General features: G+C 42.9%; 1 protein-coding gene across 4 annotated transcripts in view; it reads left to right on the forward strand.

Annotated features, from left to right (window-relative positions):
• DSCAM (DS cell adhesion molecule) overlaps nucleotides 1-15,005 on the forward strand; it is an 805,927-nt gene that overhangs the window by 634,771 nt on the left and 156,151 nt on the right. For all 4 annotated transcript variants that reach the window (XM_060234239.1, XM_060234240.1, XM_060234242.1 and 1 more), the window contains exon 20: nucleotides 4,831-4,964. In XM_060234239.1, coding sequence (XP_060090222.1) covers nucleotides 4,831-4,964 — 134 coding nt within the window. The remainder of the gene's footprint in view (nucleotides 1-4,830; nucleotides 4,965-15,005) is intronic.

The following is a 15,005-nucleotide window of genomic DNA, read 5'->3' on the forward strand; positions in this document are numbered from 1 at the left end:
TTCTCATTATTTTAATTAATTTAATTGGTTTTCAAAATTTGATTTAATGTCCATTTAGTTCAAAAGGTCCTAGACAGTAGTCATAAATATTCTGTCAGAAGTATCTTTATTTCGGCAAAAGTCCAGTGTTCCAGCCTTGGCTCTTAATTGGTTGAAAATACTTTCCAATAATGAGATTCACCTTTGCATGTTAATTTCTTGCTAGCATCATAGAGTCTAAATGATCCAGCTGCTTATTTATGCATTTCTTTAACTATATATCCTTTAACAATTCAATATAACACAGTATTAATCATTTTAAAAGCCTTTTCAAACCTGTTATTTTATGAACTTACTCAGAATCTAAACTTTAAGCAACAATTTTTTTAGCTAATATTAAAATATTATGAGCTAGAAACAACATTTTGGAGCTCTGAACTTCAGTTTACCTTCTGAAATGGTGATTAACTTTAAACAAAGAAAGGGCATTTTGCCAAGTTGTTTTCTTTGTTCAGAAACTTAAACCATAATTTCTTGCTAGTCCTCATTTTGACAGCTGGTTTGCAGATTCCAATGTATAGCTCATAGATAATTAGTTTTGACAAAAAAAACAAATTGCTTATATCTTCTACTGTTGTCAACTGCTTTTTGGAATCCCAAAGCCTGCTCCAGGAGGTTTCCCAAAGATCTATGAAACAGCACTCATTTAGGCCTTGGGCTTACTCTACAAATGTTTAGATATTATTTTAAGAATGTTGTTATTTGTGGTATCAATATAAATAGTGCTAGGATTAAATTCTAGAGATGTTGCTCTCTAGGAGTGCCATCTTGGTATCAGAATATACTAATGGAAAGATCTATCTGCTTTTAGGCTTGATCACTATGTTGAGAATATGAAACAGCAGAAGAAAGGGAACAGCCACCACTTATAACTGCTTCCTCCTGCTCTTAACCCCTTCATAACCCTCACATAGGAGATGGAGAAGGAAATTGTGTTAGAGTGTCTGCCATATGGAGTGATTTATAAGCACTTTTACATGATAGTGTGATTTCTTAAATCAGTTTGTGCCTTGATTGTAGTTGTGAAATAAATTATGATCTAAAATGTCCATCTCCCTCCTAAGAAGCATTCCCATTTATAGCAAGAAACGGTCACAAATCAATACACTCTAAACTTTTGACCCACCAAAAGGCTTGATGCAGATGTCTTAGGGTTGAAACAGGATAAAATGTAATTCCACAGAATGCCTCCCAAAAGCAAAATAGTTGTAAACTTATACCAAGGAAATATTGTCCAGGTGTTAATGGACTTGAATTTTACTGCAGACCAGCATGGCTACTCTCTGAAAATATTTTTTAAGTCAATCAGGCAATACACACAGTGGAACATAAATAATATTGATCTCCCTCATAGGGGTGTTGTAGGGGTCACTGAAAATGTAAGTGAAGGACTTAAGTGAGCTGTATAACAGCTATGTTTTAATTTACAATATCGGTGCTAACAAAAGAATATCGTTTGAGTCCAGTGGCACCTTTAAGACTAAACTGGTTATCAATGTGGGGGGTGCCAGAAGTTAGATTTGCCTAGGGTTCCAGATAGTCTAGGGCCAGCCCTACTTCCATGGCAGAGGGGTATTTTGAACTTGGGTTTCTCATATCCTAGTCTGAATATCTGACTACTACACAACACTGTTAAACAGTAGCAAACACCTAAGTGTGTGAGTCGTGAAAGTCATGGTATCAAATTACCAGTGGTTGTTGGTGAGTCTGGCCACCTTCAAAGGTCTAAGCAGGCTTGGGAAGAGCTTTTCCCCCTTTCCCTGCCTTTTAATGACCGAAACCAAGGTGTAAACTGGCATTCTGCTATGATTGCCTAGCAACCGTCACAGAAGGCATTTGTTTATTAAAGCTACAAACTTTTTTTTTGATGTGTTTTTTTTTTAAAAAAACCCTCCTTTTTTTCTAAGTTTCAGATATTTTGCAAAACAGGACCTTTCTTAGGTTAGTAGAAAGCTGTCTTGTCTGTTCATGTCTCCATTTTCTGGATTTAAGTATCTACAGATCCAGCCACACTGAGAATAAGATGTATTTATATATTTAATTAGACATATAGATATTTTTATGGGCTACAGCCTGGACTGTCAGGTTCCCTGACAGTTGGTTTGCTGGTCCTGCTTGCACTGTGTTGTCATGTATTCACTATAATGGTCAGTTATTGCATTTATCCCATTGCTCATATATTTGCTGTGTTGTCTTGCCAGGTATTTACATGTTCATCCTGTAGTGTAGTGTCTGCTCGCTTGTAACATTTTTCTAAAGTTGTTCAGGAGGGTAGCTATCGCAAAAAGCTGCTTATTTGGTAGTTATGGGAATATCTTGAACTAGCAGAGTAACCTTGAGTACCCTGGGAAGACATCTTGTGTCCACTTCAAAGCCTGGAAACTATAATGGGCTCTGGGGGGAGCTTAACTTTGCACGCCTTCTTGTTTCCTATATTATTGGTCTTGTCTGTATGCAAGTTATTCTCGGCAATGGCTCTTCAGCAAGAAGGTTATTTCTCTATACTGAATCTCATTAAACTCTTGACTATTTTTATATGACTTGAGTTCCTTGGATCGGTAACTGGTGAAACCTTACAAAGACCAGGAGTGGGGCTGCACTGTTGCAGCCTCATGTGTGAACAATGAAGGGAGGGGGGCAGGTCTCCCATGAGGAGAGGAAATTGGCAAAAATCATCCTCTTTCATTATTATTATTATTACTTTAATTTCTATCCTGCCCTCTCCGTGAGCGCATGTAAGTATATAACAATAACTGCTCTTCTGCTAATGGAGAAGAACTTTGGATTGAACTTTTTCACTTCTTCCTACAGAGCCCAGGTCTCCTGCTATACCACCCCCCTCCACTGGTAACCCACTGCTGCCCTGTGCAGCAGGTAGAGAAAATTGGGCAAAAAAGTATTGTTATGACAATGCTATGATATCGCTTCTGGTTAAATAAAAAGAGTTTGGGGAGATTACTAGAATATACTGGTGTACATGACTTCACTTCAGATCATGCAACTGGAAGTAATGTCATAGAGTAGGATGACACTTCTTCAATGCCCAGACCCACCCCAAGAAGCTCGGGGGGGGGGGGTCACCAGCCCTTGGTTGGCAACTGTACTTTTTCCATGCTTCCAATATCTGTAGAATAAAGTAAGGGATTCCTTACTCTACCAGGTACTGTCCTTGTACAAAGGACTGTATTGAAACTGTCTCCCATGTTCTTCTTCAGTGCCATTTTTATTTGATGTCCCATTGTGGTTTTTTGTATCCCATATTAGTCCCACTCCTAGAGACTTCTGATGATTTTAAGGTTCTTTTCTTGCTTAATAACCCAGATACTGAAATAACTGAAATAGTTGCAAAGTTTCTTCATAATGTTATGGTTACACGTCCTGATCAGTAATACTGTGTATTAGGTTTTATTATGCTGTTATTTCTGTTTTTATCTTGTACTTATAATCTTACTTTATATGGACTCTGTGCTCTCCTAATTTGTAATTTGGCTGACTTTCTATGGTATATGTCTATACATGTCAATAAAGGCTGTCTGATTATAATGAGAAGCAAGCACATGAACAAGGCAGCAAGCCATGTTTGTGTTCCTCAGACGCAAAATAGAGGTTTGCTGTGGTGTCTAAACAGAACCTTAACCAGAGTTGATTTTTTAAGAATTGACATTTAGCACATAGTGGCATAGTGGCATTCTTATGCATAGTCATGTACACCTCTTTAGTTTAAGCAATGTGTTTGGTCGATGATTTTTGAAAGAATGGATTCTAGATAGAGTGTTACTGGGGATAACATTATTATCACAATTTATATAATCTCAAAGTATCACCTGTACTGAGATTCTATGCCATTTATTTGCATCAGCTAATTAAATCATCGTTGGGATAAGAGGGAAAAAAACCCTTCCTTTCCACAAATGCACACAGCTGACACACCTACTTTAGTAAGCATTTTGCATTAAGGTTTTAGAGGCAGTCCTAAAAGAAAACATTTCAAATTCTTGATGCAGCCATATATTCTATATCTGAAGTTTTTGCAAAAATCATCTCCACTCAGTACAAGGAACTATCTATGTTTATTTTCTTTCTCTTCTTATGAATATATTAATTATGTACTTACATGACAGCCAGCAGAATGTGAAATGGTACAGATCTTGGAATTTAATCAGGGTCAGTACTTGGATGGGAGATCTCCAAGGAAGACTTTGCAGAGAAGGCAATGGCAAACCATCTCTGCTTAATGACTTGCATTGAAAACTCTCCTGGGTCACCATAAATTGACTGTGACCTGATGGTCTTTTACATCCACACACAAGGTATAGTGGTTAGAGTGCTGGATTATAATATGGGAGACACAAATTCAAATCCCCATTCTGTCATGGAAGCGTGCTGGGTGACCTTGGGTGACCTCTGTCTCAGCCTAACCTTCCTCAGGAGATGTTGTTGTGAGGATGAGTGAGAAATGATGCTGTGATGACATCTGAGATACCTACTGGAAGAGAAAATTGGGTATAAATATATAAATAAATAAATTAAATACTGTGGGGTTTCCCCCCTCTTTGGTGCTGGCTATAACACTGCACTGTACCAGTGCAGTTGTGCTGCATGATCTGAAAAGTGTACCACAAACATCCAATGTGACACTGCAAGGAATTCTGGAGACCAAATTGCTCCCTTGTCTTTCCCCAAAATACTGAGTTTCAAATGGTTCTGCTCTAAGGCTAGCCAATGCGCTGTGCAGGTTGATGTGTATTGATTGTTTTTGCTCTTTGATAGCAGTACATGTTTCTCTTGCAGTTCCGGGTCCTCCTGCTGGAGTCAAAGCAGCTGCAGCTTCAGCCTCCACTGTGTTTGTATCCTGGCTACCACCCATCAAATTGAATGGTGTCATCCGAAAGTACACTGTATTCTGTTCTCATCCATACCCCACAGTAAGTTAAAACCAAAACAAGGCAAAAATCAGGACTTTAGAGTATCTACAGGGAGAAAAAGCGTACAACTCCCAACGCTGCTTCATATGTATTCATAAAACCTGGAAAAAGCTTCCTCTAATCAAAGGGCAGGATAAGGAGATGTCAGAAGTTTATTATGGTCCTGCTGTAGCAGTTCCTTGCCCTGCTGCAGCCCTGTGCAGTGCAGCAAACCAGCTCTGAAAAAGTCAGACAATCTGGCACTGTTCTCTTGGTTTTTCTTCCCAATGTAATAGAAAGGGAAGTTGGGGATGTTAGGATGGGAACTTGCGGAAGCTGTTTCCATTTGCAACATTGTGACTACACTGAAAGATGGGAAGATTCTAGCAGATGGAAAGCAAATGAAGTAACTTCAGATGAGTGAATGATGCCTGCAATGGTTATGGATTTGAATACACCGATATCAGGTTAGCAGGTGCATTGTTTGTTGAGAGCCTGGTGGAGTTAATTAAACATGGCACAGCATGTTAGCATTTGAAGATGTCAAAAGTGCTTATGAATACATGCACACAAAACACTTGCCATGCAATATGCTTGACAACAGTGTGACAAGGTCAAGCATCTTGACACTCATTCTTTTTATTTGCCCTGAATAATACAGGAATGAGGGTGTAAGAGAATCCCCACTTCATGAAATTTTTCATATGATTTTTTTAACAAGAGTTCAGTGACATCTTATTTATTTATTGTGCAGAATTGTGTTGAGAGGTGCTAAGCCCCACCAGCACCCCCCCCCCCCAGCCCACATGCCATACAGCCATGGGTCATTTTGTAGAAAAAGAGGTGCTGGAGCTCATTAGTACCATTCATCTGCATAACTCATTTGCATATGCAACACAACTCTAACATCATTGAAGGCTGTACTAAATTATATCAGCTCAGCATCTACCTTAAAATGCTTCTGGAATTACAATTGTCATAATAAAACCTTACTCCCATCATACTTTTAAAATCACTTTCTCCTATGTCACCACAATGGCATGTTGAAGATCTGTCTGCTTTATATGTTTGGGTTATTTTCCCATTTTTTGTGTGGAAAAATATTAGAAAGTTTGTCAGATCCTAGAGTTCAGCAGAATTGAACAATGGAGCCCAGAAGCAAGTATTTGGTGTGGGAGCGGGGAGTGTTAAGAAAGAGCACACTAAAATTTAGAAGTTCTGGAGCTCTGCTGCTGTGAACTCCTGCCCAAAATGAGGCCTGCATATAGCTCCTAGAGTTCAGTCAGATGAGTGTTGCCCAGTACCCAGGGAGCAGCCTTCTCATGCCCCCCCCCCAATAAACAATTGTTTTAGGCAAACTCTCTTCATCAATAGATAAAAATTACTGCCTTCATTAAAATTACTGTGATGAAAAGCAAACAAAAAAGAAAAGTAATTATTTTATCCTACATACTAATCCTAAGGAGTTACTAAAGGTCTAAGTACACTTACAAATTAGCATATCTAATGGAGGCCCCATGTCATTGTCTTAAAAGCAAAGGATACTTGGGAGGAGCACATTTTGGGAAATACACACCTGGCATTTCATCAAAGATTTCATCATCACCATACTCTATGAGGACAGAAGCAGCTGAGAGGGATCATTTCCACAAAATAGCAAACCTCCTTATCGGCATTCTTAAATGACTGGACTATGCAAAAGTATCTGCACAACATTCTGTCTCCCCAGGAGTGGATCCAAATGTTGTGCCCCCTTACCCCACATTTTCTGAATCCACCTTTTCAGCAATTCCCCCCCCTTCAGATCTTAACTCATGATTTTCCAGAGAAGAATTCTTGTATTAGATTTTATTTTTCCTCCACACCACCATTTTGTGTAATCAATGATGCATGTTCACCCCATCTACCACATAACCCACCCCTGATTGTTTCAGAGACATCCACCGTTTTTTTTAAATATATAAGAACATAAGAACATAAGAACATAAGAGAAGCCATGTTAGATCAGGCCAATGGCCCATCCAGTCCAACATTCTGTGTCACACAGCGGCCAAATATATATATATAATATATACACACACACACACACACACACACTGTGGCTAATAGCCACTGATGGACCTCTGCTCCATATTTTTATCTAACCCCTTCTTGAAGGTGGCTATGCTTGTGGACGCCACCACCTCCTGTGGCAGTGAATTCCACATGTTAATCACCCTTTGGGTGAAGAAGTACTTCCTTTTATCCGTTTTAACCTGTCTGCTCAGCAATTTCATCGAATGCCCACGAGTTCTTGTATTGTGAGAAAGGGAGAAAAGTACTTCTTTCTCTACTTTCTCCATCCCATGCATTATCTTGTAAACTTCTATCATGTCACCTTTCAGTCGACGTTTCTCCAAGCTAAAGAGCCCTAAGCGTTTCAACCTTTCTTCATAGGGAAGGTGTTCCAGCCCTTTAATCATTTCAGTTGCCCTTTTCTGAACTTTCTCCAATGCTATAATATCCTTTTTGAGGTGCGGCGACCAGAACTGCACACAGTACTCCAAATGAGACCGCACCATCGATTTATACAGAGGCATTATGATACTGGCTGATTTGTTTTCAATTCCCTTCCTAATAATTCCCAGCATGGCGTTGGCCTTTTTTATTGCAAACGCACACTGTCTTGACATTTTCAGTGAATTATCTACCATGACCCCAAGATCTCTCTCTTGGTCTGTCTCTGCCAGTTCACACCCCATCAACTTGTATTTGTAGCTGGGATTCTTGGCCCCAATGTGCATTACTTTGCACTTGGCCACATTGAACCGCATCTGCCACGTTGACGCCCACTCACCCAGCCTCAACAGATCCCTTTGGAGTTCCTCACAATCCTCTCTGGTTCTCACCACCCTGAACAATTTAGTGTCATCCGCAAATTTGGCCACTTCACTGCTCACTCCCAACTCTAAATCATTTATGAACAAGTTAAAGAGGATGGGACCCAGTACCGAGCCCTGTGGCACCCCACTGCTTACCGTCCTCCACTGCGAAGACTGCCCATTTATACTCACTCTCTGCTTCCTATTACTCAGCCAGTTTTTGATCCACAAGAGGACCTGTCCTTTTACTCCATGACTCTCAAGCTTTCTAAGGATGAGGAACTTTATCAAAAGCTTTCTGGATATAATATTGATTATGTAATATTTTCCATTACTGTACAGCAATGTATAACATTATGACAAAACAGGCAGCTTGTGCTGAGGTCATAATTTTCAAGAAGAAGTTGGGTAACGGAGCTGCATGATTAAAGTATAGGTTTATACTGTGGACACAATTCACTCTGTTTATTACTGTCTACCTTTCTTATTCTGTGCCTTCCACTTTCTCTGTCACTAAGGCAGAAATAACAGAACAAAAGATTCCTAACCTGCATGCCTTAGGGCCTAGTTGTGACATTTTCCACATGGTGCACATAACATGACATTTAGGTATACCTGTAAGCGTATTCATGGAAAATGTCACATCTGGTTAGGTCCTGTCATATTTCTCTGTCTGATGTTACAACTCCTTGGAAATATGGGCTCCTGAGGCTATCAGTCAGGGTATGGAGAAAACATCATATTTATGATGTGTTTTATCTTAACGATAGTTGTAAGATGTTTAATCTTCTCTGTATCATTCCAATTTTAGTATATGTGCTGCAATTTTAGTATATGTGCTGCAATTCTAATGTTCTCTCATTTGCCTTTCTTGAAGGGAAATGTGTGTACCTCACGTACACAATAGCTCTGTTCTTGTCTGTTTGGTATGATCAAACATGGCCTTTTTATTGTCCATTTTACAGGGACATTTGGAGTATGTGTATCACCCCAATAACATTCAAATACACAGTGATTTTTATTTTATCCTACATACTAATCCTAAGGAGTTACTAAAGGTCTAAGTACACTTACAAATTAGCATATCTAATGGAGGCCCCATGTCATTGTTTTAATAAAACTGTCTTTAAGGTAGCAAGATTTTGCACACTGGCGTACTCTTTAAGGAAGCAACTGATCTAGTCTTTGATATATAAATTCCCTTTTGTCTTGGCAAATCTGAGCTCTCTCATTAGTTGGGACTGGGTGGAACTGTGGTGCATCAACCTTTGGCCCATCAAACCATCAGTCAACTGCTCTTGCATTGCATCGGCTGACTCTGCTCTCCCCCACCCACTGGTGGCCCCAGGACAGACAAGGATTGGCCCTCTGGGAAAACTGCTAGGCAGTGGCTGCTGCTTGGCAACTAATCTTGCTTCTTTCAGTAAAAAGCAACCAAGCTTTGTTATCTCAGTAGAAGCCAGTAGAGGAGTGTGACGGAACGGCCCTGGTTTGCCTACCAGACCCCGTTCCCCTTTTTGGAGGGAGCTATTTCTCCTCCAGCCACTTGGGCTCGCTGCCACCACCTGCTCAGTCTAGGGGTTCAGATTGAGAGGAACAGGACTCCCAATCCCCCTCTCCATCTCTGAGGCCAGGCCTCAAGGTCCTCTGCCACCCTGTACTTGGGTATCACAGAGACCACAGCACTTCTTCAGGGAACCCCTGAAGGATTGGCACCTTATCCAACCACAGGCCTTTCCCCTTTCCCCGGGGCCCCCTTCATAAAGCGTGGTCTAAAGCAGTTGGGGATCTATGTGGTACAAAGTTTGACTGCCAGCATTCAAAACAGTAAAAAATATTTAATTAGAAGAGAAAAAGAAAAGAAAAAAACAAAACAAAACAAAAGCAGTTGCATGTAAAAGTTTAGCACCGCACCCAAACAGCAACCAGAATGACAAATAAAAGGTGGATTTAAATGCATCCTCCCGTCCCTGGTCTAAACTTGCCCTGCCTTGTGGATGACTTACTTGGTCTGACTGCCTGGAGTCCTCTCCCTCTTGAGAAGACCTCTCCCACAGTCAGGAGCCCACAGACTGACAACCTCTCTCCTTGAGGGCCAGACGAGAACTGACTTTTTCCCACCTCACTCCAATAAAACAAAAGAACTTCCTGCCCCTCTAGGAGGCTTTCCCCCTAGAGTTGATGGTTTAACTCTGGAAGGGGGGAGGGAGTGAAGGGAAGGCTAGGCCACAAAGCCTGCCTTAGCAGTTTCATGTTCCCTCCCAACCAAGCACCACCATTAACTAAGATGGCGTTTCTCCACAAGGAGGCTCTTTAAAGTCCTATTTGGACTTTGAGGGAGAATTCATTGGTTGACTCCACTCTTCTCTCCCACCCAAGTGGCTGTTGCTAGCCAGCCAAGCTAATTGTGTCACTAAAAGGCAACTAACCTTGGTTCTGGCAGTTACTGCCTCTCCCTACTCTCCATCTGGCTAAGCTGTAGAAGAGAGAAAGAAAGCCTTCCCTTGAATGGTTGTGAGGGGTGAAGGAGTAGGGAAAGAGCCACAGAGAAAGCCTTCCCACAATTGGTTGAGGCAGGGAGAAAGAGGGAGGCTTTCTCTCAATTGGCTGAGGACTCCTCCTCTGGGAAGGAAACACTACAAAATCCCCAGGGATTTCCCAACACCTCCCAAGGAAGCCTGTTCCACTGAGGAACCACTCTAACTGTCAGAAAATTCTTCCTAAAGTTCATCTGGAAATTCTTCTGATTTAATTTTAACCCATTGGTTCTGGTCCTACCATCTGGAGCAACAGAAAACAATTCTGCATCATCCTCTATATGACAGCCCTTCAAGTACTGGAAGATGGTAATCATATCACCTCTCAGCAGCCTCCTCTCCCGGCTAAACATACCCAGCTCCTTCAACCTAGATCCTTTTCACCCATAGTACTGCCAAGATGTGAAGCCCAGGAAGGCAGGACTTGTTCAATACTGAGTAGGCACGAGGTCAGAGCAGCCGCCACTGCTGGTCCAGCTACTTAAATGGATGGTCGATGCTTTGCTGCAGGCAGCTGTTTTCCCACAGAGCTCTCCCCAAAAGTTATGGTAAGTGCAGGGATGGGAGAAACTTGGAGGGGGCTGAGCCCTCTGTGAAAACTGGGGCATTGGCCCTGCTGGGCTTCCCTGTGTTGTGGGGTGGTCCAGCAGGGGTGTGGGGTCTGCAGGGAGGCCTCCTCAAGAGATGGGCCTCCATGCAAACTGGATGATCTGGCCCTGCTGGGCTTCCCTGTGCCCTGGGAAGGTCCAGCAGGGTGTGGGGTTTGCACAGAGGCCTCCTCAAAAGAAGGCCTCCATGCAAACTGGGCATCTGAGCCAGCAACACAATTTCCCCCACCGATCAGGTGATCAGCTGGGGGGGGTCCTTTACACAGCCCAGAGTCGCGCTCGATTGCCCTTCTGGACCTTGAAATTGACCTGGGGTGGGGGAGGAAGAAGAAGAAGACTGCAGATTTATACCCTGCCCTTCTCTCTGAATCAGAGGAGGTGGGGGGGGGGGGGGCAAAACTAGGCATATGCCTAGGGGGGAGGGGGCAGGCAATTCCTTATTTTCTTTCTTTCTTTCTTTCTTTCTTTCTTTCTTTCTTTCTTTCTTTCTTTCTTTCTTTCTTTCTTTCTTTCTTTCTTTCTTGCTTTCTTGCTTTCTTTCTTTCTCCCTTCCTTCCTCCTTCCTTCCTTCCTTCCTTCCTTCCTTCCTTCCTTCCTTCCTTCCTTCCTTCCTTCCTTCCTTTTCTCTCTCTCTCTGTCTGTCTCTGTCATTCTTTTTCCATCTCCTTCCTTCCCATTGCTAATCTGAGTAGAGGGGGGGGGGGGGGAGAAGAAGCTTGAAAAGCCCTGCCATTTCATATTTTCCCAGGCTGCCATTTCACGTTTTCCTTTCTTTCTTTCCCTTTCTGTCAGTCAGTCTTTTCCCCTTCCTTCCTTCCTTCTTTCTCTCCCCCCCTCTCTCTTTCGTCAGTCAGTCCTTTCCCCCTTGCCCCCCCCCCCCCAGTCGGAATGAAGAGGCAGACACAATGTGTTGGGTATAAAAACCAGGCCGCTTTATTGAAAGAACTTGTAAAAACCCTATAACTGGCAGGGATGAGGCCTAGAAGGACAAGCCCTGGGTCACCCCCTGACCCCGCCTTGTCCAAGAGGGCAAGCCACCCTGCCCCAGCACAAGCCCGCCGTATTCGGGTTGTTGCTGAGCAGCCAGGCCCCAAGCCATTCTCCACCTGGGCTAGCATCAATCCCCCATGGAAAGATCCGCCCAGGTGAGGCTTTTCCGTGATCTGCATTCCCCGCACTGAGCCGTGTAGCCCATCTGCGGTTAATACAGACCACCCGCACCCCTGGTGCTAGGCCATAGGTGCTCCCCCTGAAAACCCTGTGGCCAATACATCCTCCAGCCTGCGACCGAACAAATTCCTACTACAAACCCTAACACTACAAGGCAGTACAAGGTAGGCAAAAAACAACTCCACATGAGCCAATTATGTGAAGATGAAAAGATTCCTACCTGGTCCCTAATAAGGCGACCGGTTAAAACCTGTACTGCCAGAAGGGGAGGGCGGGCGGGCAGAGAGCTGAAAACAAACTGCGCCACTCTGGACGGGGGCTTATAAAGCCCCGACGCCGCACCCAGAGCAATCCCCCTATGCCAGGCTGTCACTCAACCCTCCCTCCTTCCAGGGAGGCAAAGACGGTCCCCAGCCTGAACGCCCCGTGATGCCGGCTTGGCTGGAAAGGGGCCGGACCTTCTCTCTATTTTTATCAGTCTTTTCCTCTGTCTCTCTCCTTCCTTCCTTCCTTACCACTGCTAATCTGAGTAGGACTGGGGGGGGGGGGGAAGCGAAGCCTGAAATGCCCTGCGATTTCATGTTTTCCCAGGCTGCCATTTCATGTTTTCCCAGGCTGAGAACATTTTATATTTTTAGTTTTCTGCTGTGTGATCCTTGTGCTTTCTCTTGATGTTTTATTTTTAAAATTGCATTGCAAAATCTCACTATTCTCCTACTTTTCCTAAACAAAATATTGCAAGAGTTTTATGCATGTTTCTACATCATTTCCTGTCTCCTGGTTCCAACCCCAAATTTTAGTGGGCCATGAAGGAAAAAGTGTAAAAATAACCAGGACACCGGGGGGGGGGGGGGGGGGTGTGTGTTTGGGAAACCCTGTTCTATTGTATTTGCAACCCCTCCCAATTTAGTATCAACTGCAAATTTAATAAATATTTCCATTATTCCTTCATCCAAATCATTTATAAAGATGTTAAATAAACAGGCCCCAGGACAGATCATAAGAACATAAGAGAAGCCATGTTGGATTAGGGCCAATTGTGCATCCAGTCCAACAATCTGTATCACGCAGTGCCCCCCCCCCCCAAAAAACCAAGTGCCACCAGAAGGTTCACAAGTGGGTCTAGAAGCCCTTCCACTTTGCCCCCCCCCCCCGCAGCACCAAGAATACAGAGCATCACTGTCCTAGACAGTTCCAATAATATACTGTGGCTAATAGCCACTGATGGACCTCTGCTCCATATTTTTATCCAATCCCCTCTTGAAGCTGCTATGCTTTTAGCCGCCACCACCTTCTGTGGCAGTGAATTCCACATGTTAATTACCTTTTGGGTGAAGAAGCACTTCCATTTATCCATTCTAACCCGACTGCTCAGCAATTTCATTGAATGCCCATGAGTTCTTGTATTGTGAGAAAGAGAGAAAAGTACTTCTTTCTCTACTTTCTCCATCCCATGCATAATCTTGTAAACTTCTATCATGTCACCCTGCAGTCGACGTTTCTCCAAGCTAAAGAGCCCCAAGTGTTTTAACATTTCTTCACAGGGAAAGTGTTCCAAACCTTTAATCATTCTAGTTGCCCTTTTCTGGATTTTTTCCAATGCTATAATATCCTTTTTGAGGTGTGGTGACCAAAATTGTACACAGTATTCCAAAAGAGACCGCACCATCGATTTATACAGGTGCATTATGATTATACAGGGGCATTGGCTGATTTGTTTTCAGTTCCCTTCCTAATAATTCCCAGCACGGCGTTGGCCTTTTTTATTGCAACCACACACTGTCTTGACCTTTTCAGTGAGTTATCTACCATGAACCCAAGATCGCTCTCTTGGTCAGTCTCTGCCAGTTCACACACCCATCAACTTGTATTTGTAGCTGGGATTTTTGGCCCCAATGTGCATTACTTTGCACTTGGCCACATTGAACCTCATCTGTCACGTTGACAGCCCACTCATCCAGCCTCAACAGATCCCTTTGGATTGCCTCACAATCCTCTCTGGTTCTCACCACCCTGAACAATTTAGTGTCATCTGCAAACTTGGCCACTTCACTGCTTACTCCCAACTCCAAATCATTAATGAACAAGTTAAAGAGTATGGGACCCAGTACTGAGCCCTGCAGCACCCCCACGCTTACCATCCTCCACTGCGAAGACTGCCCATTTATACTCACTCTCTGCTTCCTATTAATTAGCCAGTTTTTTATCCATAAGAGGACCTGTCCTTTTACTCCATGACTTACTAAGGAGCCTTTGATGAGGAACTTTATCAAAAGCTTTCTGGAAGTCAAGGTAAACAACATCTGTTGGGTCCCCTTTGTCCACATGTTTGTTCACCCCCTCAAAGAACTGTAACAGGTTAGTGAGGCAAGATCTTCCCTTACAGAACACATGCTGAGTCTTCCTCAATAACTTGTGTTCATCAATGTGCCGACTCATTCCGTCGTTGATAATGGTTTCCTACAACTTTCTCAGTATTGAAGTCAGACTGACTGGCCTGTAGTTTCCCAGATCTCCTCTGGAACTCTTTTTAAAGATGGGGGTGACATTTGCTACCTTCCAGTCCTCAGGAATGGAGGGAGATTTCAGTGAAAGATTACATATTTTTGCCAGGAGATCCAGAAGTTCACCTTTGAGTTCTTTCAGAACCCTTGGATGTATGCCATCCGGACCTGGTGACTTATTATCAGTTGTAGGACCTCCTCTCTTTTCACCTCAATCTGACTCAGGTCTTTAAACACACACTTCCAAAATTAGTGGTTCTGGAGTGGGCAAACACTTCTCATCTTCCACAGTGAAGACAGAGGCAAAAAATGCATTCAGCTTCTCAGCCATTTCCCTATCTTCCTTCAGTAATCCTTTTACCCCTTGGCCATCCAAGGGCCC

The sequence above is a fragment of the Heteronotia binoei genome, chromosome 3 (assembly GCF_032191835.1).
Source record: "Heteronotia binoei isolate CCM8104 ecotype False Entrance Well chromosome 3, APGP_CSIRO_Hbin_v1, whole genome shotgun sequence".
NCBI lineage: Eukaryota > Metazoa > Chordata > Lepidosauria > Squamata > Gekkonidae > Heteronotia > Heteronotia binoei.